Below are 8,357 nucleotides of genomic sequence, written 5' to 3'. Positions count from 1 at the left end.
ATACAGACAAGGACACTATCAATGGCCCTCTGACATTAGGTCAGTAGTGTAAGCCCATACTACACAGAAGTTCTATACATTCACATTGAATTGGAGCCCTAACAAAACATAGTAGTTCTGACAAAAAGATTTTTAGGTCTGTTTGTGCATGGAGCCCAGAGTGGTCATAGTAGTTCTGACAACAATTTAGGTAGCTGTTGGTGGGGTGGCTTATATCAGTGGACTGACTGGTTCTTGACCTCAAGTTTAGGAATAGGAATGTTGTCCCATTCTTGTCTAATCCAGGCTTCTAGTTGCTCAACTGTATTTAGGTCTTCTTTGTGGAGCCCCTAGTGGTCTTAGTTCTGACCAAATATTTTTAGTAGTGGTGAAAGATCTGGACTGCAGGTGGCCATTTCAGTTCTGATCCTTCTATTTGCAGGTGACATTGTGATTGATGCCAGTATGTGGTCTGGCATTGTTCTGACCTAATTTACAAGGTTAGTAGTGGTGGAGACGTCTGGATGGAAGCATATGTTGTTCTAGAACCTGGATATTTAGGTCAGCATTGATGGTGCCCTTTAGTGGTGTGTAGTTCTGCCCTATATTTAGGTCTGTAGTCATGCAACCCCTAGTGGTCAGAGAGTTCAGACCTATATTTAGGTTGTAGTGGTGGAGCCAACTTGGGTTGTCCTTGACCTATATTTAGGTCTGGATGACATGGAGCCCCCCAGTTTTCCAAAATGAAGTTCTGACCTTTATTTAGGTCTGATTGGTGGAGCCCTCTTTTCCACTTTTCTGACAGTCCATTTTAAGTGAGTCCTTGGCCCAGAGAAAACGTAGTAGTTCTCTGGATCTATGTTTAGGTTAGTAGTGGTGGAGACCTACAGAGTTTTAGCCAGTTCTGAGCTAATTTGGCACGGTGGATTGTGTTCACCGACAATGTTTTCTGGAAGTATTCTGATGTATATTTGGGTCAGTAGTGGTGGTGCCATCTGTGGTCCGAAGATCTGACCATCCATTATGGTTTAGTGCCTTGACCCCTCTAAGACAGAGAGTTCTGACCTATATTTAGGTCTTTGGATGATATTATGCACTGTAGATGATGATAAGTTCAAACCTATGCAAGGTTTAGTGGTGAGAAACTCCTTAGTGATATTGCTCCACTATTTTTCTGACCTATATTTTGGGGGTATTGGTGAGCCCCTAGTGCCCATCTCTGCCCATCTAGTTCTGACCTATGAGAGGTCTGTATTTTGGACCCAATCATGTTGCCAGTTTGACATATTTAGGTTTGCAAATTGGTCCTCCAGCTGGTTCCTTATCTGACCTTTAACTTTTAGCCTCTTATTGCTACCTGTCCCCTTTTTGGAATGTGTAGTAGTTCTGACATCCAAATTTGAGCCAATATTTGGCATGACATTCAAAATGTCTCACTGTTCAAAACCAATATTTTATCTATATTCTACTGTGAATTACATATAAGTTTATGAGTTTTGAAATTATTCCATTCAGTAGTTTGGACTCACAATTTGTACAGTGTCCCAACCTTTTTGGGTCTGGGTTTGTAGAATATAGTGGAATTTAGCAGTTCATTCATATTTAGGTCAGGTGGTAACCTGGAGCCCTGACGCGTGAAGGGAAGTATGGTAGTTCAAACCTAATTGAAGGTCTGAAAATGAAGGAGATCAAATGGTCGTTTGTAGTTTGACCTATATTTAGGTCTATCATGTAGCCTGGTGGCCTAGTGCAGACAGATTCTGACCAACATTTGCAGCAGTGGTGGCTCCCCTGCACTAGTGGTCGTAGTCAGATCCTCCCACCTATATTTGGGCCACGGTCCTCATTTACATTGTGGTGTGTCAAGTCCAAATGAAAATCCAAGGTTAAATTGAAATTGAAAAGCCAAATATTAAATCCAAATGGAATTAAAAAAAAAATTTAGGTTTTTAATTTGAGCCCTCTCAGTGGTCTTTGGAGTTCTGATTTATTTTTGGACTTTCAATTTGAATTATGAATAAATCTAGTGGTCCATAGGGAAGAACCCAAATTTAGGTATTTTCAGTAATTTTGGTGACTAAACCTAACCTAATTTGGGTCTGTTAGTGGGGGTTAACCATGGGGTTAAAACTGTGGGAACCCCCCATATCCTTGGAGGGTTTGGAGGACTGATTGGAGACTCACCCGTCCACGTCTTTCTCTGGAGCGACGGCGTTGGTGATGAGTTGCGTGTCGATGCGGTTCACCGAGTCCAGAGGGAGCTGGACGATCAGACCATGGACGGACACGTTGGCGTTGGCAGACCGGATGTTCTGCAGAACCTGCAGCAGACAGGAAGCTGTCACAGCTGCTCCTGTCCATTAACATCAACGGGTCTGTATGATATGAATGCACCTGAACACACCTCCCTGTAAGACTAGCACACCCAGAATGCACCTGAACACACCTCCCTGTAAGACCAGCATGCCCAAAATGCACCTGAACACACCTCCCTGTAAGACCAGCACGCCCAGAATGCACCTGAACACACCTCCCTGTAAGACCAGCACGCCCAGAATGCACCTGAACACACCTCCCTGTAAGACCAGCACGCCCAGAATGCACCTGAACACACCTCCCTGTAAGACCAGCACGCCGGGTGCAGGATAGGGCCCCTAGGGTGAAAGTCTTTTGTTTTTCCTTGGACATGAACCAAACATCCCCCTGCGGCATCCTCCCTACATGGCCCCCAGTGCTCTTATACAGCAGCAGTCCATGTGGTGCATACAGCAGAAATACTTGGAATACATACAGATTACAAATCTTAATTTTTCATAGCTTTATGTATGAATGCTTGGTGAGAACAGGCCGACCGGTCAGTTCCTCTCACCTCGTCCTGTCTCGCCGTGTTCGGCAGCCGCACGTGTCTCGCATCGATTCCGATCTGCACACGAGAAACTGAACGTGTTATTAAAGCTGCATCGGTCAACAAGTATACACCCAATCACCACTCTATCTATCTATCTATCTATCTATCTATCTATCTATCTATCTATCTATCTATCTGTCTGTCTGTCTGTCTGTCTGTCTGTCTGTCTCTCTCTCTCTCTCTCTCTAAGAGCTCTAGTTCCTGTCTGGTTTTAGAGAAAGATGTTAGAGAGTCCTCTGCTGGACTAAGTAAGGTATTACGTGCCGTTAATTGAAATGTGTTTAAAATTTAAAATTCTGCAGAATTCTGTGGCTGCAGATTTTGATGTGGATCTGGAGATTACCTAACAATATCGTAAACTTTACTATCTATTAACTGTAAATACTGACAGTAAAAGGAAAGGTTACACAGCTGGTTAGAGTGTAAACATGAAGACACATTTAGGAATATTAAGGATAGTTTCTCACCTCGGCTGCAGCCTTCAGTTTGGAGCTGATGTACAGATTAGAGTCGTCTCTGTCGCCCACCTGAAACACACTCACACCTTTAGATCACCATTTACTTAGTCTCTTATAGCCAGACCTTCCTCCACACAGCTGCGGAGGACGGTCTGGCTAGCTAGAAGTCCGTCTGGTGGACAGAATGTGTAACAACAACAACATGCTTATAGTGGCATTGACGATGCATAATCCTGAGTAGTGTAGTACATATTTATAACAGGCTGCATTTGAGCATTACATATTCAAATATTATTAGAATATTAAAAAATAACAAATGGAATTCAAATGGTATTTTAGAGGAAGATTGACAGCTCCAGTGTGAAAGCCTCTTTAGTTTCACAAGTGATTTTGTTTCTAATAATCAGAAGTTTTTCCGCTGCATTCGTCCTTTTCTTATAAATGTGCAGCTCTAGAGAGTCCCAGTGAGTTTCCTCTCGTTAAACACTGTGGCCCCGCGTACTGTCTCAACTCTGCAGGTTCACTTCAGGTTCAGGTTTTGATATCAGAGTGTTTGTGAGAGGATAAGCAGCTGCAGTAAACACAGACACTTCACACAGAGTCCTGAGCTGTCCCCTCTGAGTCCTGAACCAGGACAACCCCATCTCACCCCAACTCAGATTCTGGGTCTTACAGCGTCAGATACCAAAAAACTGCATCTGAGTATTTTCATTCATGTTGAACGGGGGTAGTGTGTTTAGACTGCGGGTTGCTGCAGGGGGGACAAAAACCCACAGCGGCCTACAGCAAAAAGTTGAGACCAACTCAACTTTTTAATTTAGATCAGCTTTTTATGCATCCTTAATGAACCTGTTTCTGAGATTTAAACGTGTTTAAAACAGTCTGACCTGCAGAACCAGCAGACCAGGTCTGAACCCTGAGAACTGACTCCTCATCTTCTCCACCTCCTTCTGCAGCCGCTCCCTCACCAACCTGCTCACACACACACACACACACACACACACACACACACACACACACACACACACACACACACACACACACACACACACACACACACACACACACACACACACACACACACACACACACACACACACACACACACACACACACAGACACAGACACACACACACACACACACACACACACACACACACACACACACACACACACACACAGACACACACACACACACACACACACACACACACACACACACACACACACACACACACACACACACACACACACACACACACACACACACACACACACACACACACACACACACACACACACACAGACACACACACACACACACACAGACACACACACACACAGACACACACACACACACACACACACACACACACACACACACACACACACACACAACACACACACACACACACACACACACACACACACACACACACACACACACACACACACACACACACACAGACACAGACACACAAACACACACAGCACAATATTGTACTTATTTTTCAAAATAGTTATAATAATAGTCTGATTTTATTGGGCTCACCGAGCCAGGATCAGTCCGACCAACAGGGAAGTGGACTCACTTGGACATCCTGTTCCCTGAGACCACAGTTGCGATGGATCGTCTTCTTCCCTGGCAACCAGAGACTCGGAGACGGAGCGCCAGGGCAGCCAAGGATAACATGACTGAGAGAGAGAGAGAGAGAGAGAGAGAGAGAGACAGAGAGAGAGAGAGAGAGAGAGAGAGAGAGAGAGAGAGAGAGAGAGACAGAGAGAGAGAGAGAGAGAGAGAGAGACAGAGAGAGAGAGAGAGAGAGAGAGAGAGAGAGAGAGAGAGAGACAGAGAGAGAGAGAGAGACAGAGAGAGAGAGAGAGAGAGAGAGAGAGAGAGAGAGAGAGAGAGAGAGAGAGAGAGAGAGAGAGAGACAGAGAGACAGAGAGAGAGAGAGAGACAGAGAGACAGAGAGAGAGAGAGAGAGAGAGAGAGAGAGAGAGAGAGAGAGAGAGAGAGAGAGAGAGAGAGAGAGAGAGAGAGACAGAGAGAGACAGATAGAGAAAAATCTATTGAATGAAAAATCTATTAATGATTACCAATTGAGCAGAGAGTTCAAAGTGCACTGATGGTTTACAACCAGTTATGAATGTTAGTGCATCCACTAACCCCAGAGAACTAGCACAGGCATTCATATAAACAATGGCAGCTCTCTGCAGATGTACCATGTGACTGTAGCTCCCAACCAGTCTATCAGACGATACCTCTGTCATTAAATAAAGTAAGAAGCAGCCAGGAACCCAAACTACACCAGAAATGCTTCAGAAACCTGCAACAATGACATTAATATAATGATATTATATAGTCTATGTATATATTATAAAACAAGGTGATAAAGCATTGTTCCACAGTTGAGACAGGGAAGAAAGCACACAGCCTGTTGACATGTGAAGTGATTTAAATCCCTGTAAATAAGTTTTTCTTGTGTTAATGCTGCATGTCAGCACTCGTCTCTGCATGATGTTTAAATAAAGTTTCTATGGAGGAAACATGACAGAGACGCAGTTTTTCTCTTTTAACATGTTAATGATTAAAATCAGCAGCCTGAAAGTTTCCCATGATGCATCTGTGCAGCTGCAGACACATTGAGAAGTGTTTAATAATCTCCGATTGTGGCAGAAAAACAGAGAAAGAAACAACAGCAACTCACCTGAGAGACCAGCAGACAGCTGCTGACACGCTGCTGAGCTGAGTCTGTGTGTGTGTGTGTGTGTGTGTGTGTGTGTGTGTGTGTGTGTGTTTGTGTGTGTGTTTCCTGTGGGCGTCTCTGTGGGTATTTCTGAAGTATGGAAGCTCATTTGTGACAAAATACTGACAGAAAATTTTAATATTGCTTTAAATAATGCTGTGAGTGTGATTTAACTTTAGTTTGTTCTTCTGTTAGTTGTGAATTGTCCTCAGCTTGACAACACAGGGTTCCTTATTTCTTACTTTCTTTTATTTATTTCAATCAAAAAATAACAATAAAATAAAATATTAAACACAATAAGTGTTTTACCCTAACTCTTTTTCACAGCTATATGTACAAATGCTGCCACAGGAAATTATTCCAACCAGTCCTCTAAATATACTGAGCTGGTCTCTACCCAAACACAAATATCTAAATCAGGGAGATGGTGTAATGGTGGATAAAGGGTTCCTCATTGAGAGTGAGTTACAAAATATTGGCCTTGCAGTAAACATACCCCCTGTTGCATAGTCCAACAAACAACTATCAGCCACCAATGTCTTGCAAACGAAAAAGATAGCAGCTCACAGAGTACATGTGGAAAGGGTAATAGCCAAAATAAAGAAATTTAAAATTGTATCAGGGAGAGTACCCAACATCAGACTGGGCAATATAAATCACATTTGGTTTGTTGTGAGCATGCTTTCCATTTTCCAGCCCCACATACTTAAAAGAAAGTCCCCTAAACTGATGGGAAACAACAACAGTACATGTTTGATTGATTGGTTGACTTATTGATTGATTGCTTGCACTGTGATCTGTATATTCTTGCCTCCAGTTTAAGCCTGTTACCTTCTGAATGTATTTAAAAGTTTTGAATATACCCCTCCATAGTTAAATTTAATCCCTTTTGATTGCTTCTGGATGAAATGAAATCCTTTTTCGCCCAAAACGTCTCCAAAGCCTGCTTTGATATTCTGTCAGCTGTCATTTCCATATGTTTTTCTAATCAAGTTTGGTTTGTTTGTCTGAGTTTTTCATGGTAACGGTGGGGGGCGGGGCTTAGCGACAGGCAGATTGGCACCTGGCACTGACCGTGCGTTCATGGACATCGGAAAAACGTTTTTCCGAGTGAAAACGTCACCATTCACGTAACGTCCTGAAAGGGGAATCAAAATGGGAAATTCGGGCTGGATCAGGAGATACCCAGTTCCCCAGTTGGTGGGTTGTTGACAACCAAATTTGATGGAGGTTTGTTTTGGTTCACTGAACATATTTCAATGATAATAAACTGTTTATTGTGGACAAATGCCTCTGCAAAGAAACATACACAGACATAATATGTTTGAAATTATTCATAAATAGGCCCATGTACAAACCAACACATTATCCGTGTCCTTTCCCGTTGGTTGTCCTGCAGATAACACAAACAAACACCTGTCCATGTGCTGTTTGGATGCTCATATAAAAAACCAGCAGAAAATCTTCTGTTACTGTGTCTCCATGTTTTCACCACCTGATGCTCTCTGCTAAGGCCAACCGTTGGTGGCAGTCATGCAAAAAGTTGTTATGCCAAACGCCAATATAACAGAAGAAGAAGAACACGCATCCCGACCATGTGAACGCTGCCAGTCAGAAAAACAACGTAACCGGGTGGGGGGGGGGTGCCTGTTACAGGCAGGTGGCACCTGGCAGCATCAGAGTACCTAAGCCTAACTAGCCAATAACTTGAGACAGGTAAGGTGGAGGAACAAGGAAATTATAACACAAACACTTCTGAGAGGCTGACATCTACCTCCTGTTGGACAGGTTTTGACTTGACATGTTTTTTAGACTTGGACTGAAGTCTTGAGGGTGTGCCCGAGTCTTCGGATCAGACCAGGACGGACGAGGAAGAAAAGAGCAGCTTTATCTCTGCCAGTGTTTCCTCGACAAATGAAGTTGGAAAGTCTCTAAATCAACCTGAAGTGAGTTCAGCAGGTGAGAATACTGGCAGAGGAATCTGTTAATGTCTGATAATCAGCTTTGATCACATTGTGCTGTGTCTCTGTTTAACAGGACAGTAGAAAGGTTTCTTTATGCTGATTGGCTGATTCTAAATATCTATTTTAAATATTCTGTAGAATTTCTCTCTGGGTTAAAGACCAATGATTTTAGAAAGTTTTACATGTAAAGTTTTTGTGTTTCTTAAGTACTACCAACAGCAGTTTGTTAGTAATCTCACGTAGTAATAAGTTCACATCAGTGAAAAATGTTGAGACATGTCTGAACTGGTCTGACAGC

At 43.0% G+C, this 8,357-nt stretch overlaps 1 protein-coding gene across 1 annotated transcript in view; it reads right to left on the bottom strand.

The window, feature by feature from the left end:
* The window catches only part of LOC114572706 (C-1-tetrahydrofolate synthase, cytoplasmic), a 12,443-nt gene extending 6,333 nt beyond the window's left edge, over positions 1 to 6,110 (bottom strand). The window contains exons 1-6 of the mRNA XM_028604432.1: positions 6,057 to 6,110; positions 4,938 to 5,040; positions 4,233 to 4,317; positions 3,355 to 3,414; positions 2,849 to 2,902; positions 2,164 to 2,300 (exon numbers count right to left, since the gene is read on the bottom strand). Coding sequence (XP_028460233.1) covers positions 2,164 to 2,300; positions 2,849 to 2,902; positions 3,355 to 3,414; positions 4,233 to 4,317; positions 4,938 to 5,038 — 437 coding nt within the window. The 5' untranslated portion in view covers positions 5,039 to 5,040; positions 6,057 to 6,110. The remainder of the gene's footprint in view (positions 1 to 2,163; positions 2,301 to 2,848; positions 2,903 to 3,354; positions 3,415 to 4,232; positions 4,318 to 4,937; positions 5,041 to 6,056) is intronic.
* Between the last annotated feature and the right edge of the window lie 2,247 nt (positions 6,111 to 8,357).

Source organism: Perca flavescens, chromosome 18 (genome assembly GCF_004354835.1).
Source record: "Perca flavescens isolate YP-PL-M2 chromosome 18, PFLA_1.0, whole genome shotgun sequence".
Taxonomy (NCBI): Eukaryota; Metazoa; Chordata; class Actinopteri; order Perciformes; family Percidae; genus Perca; species Perca flavescens.
This window is presented reverse-complemented; position numbering and strand designations above follow the sequence as displayed.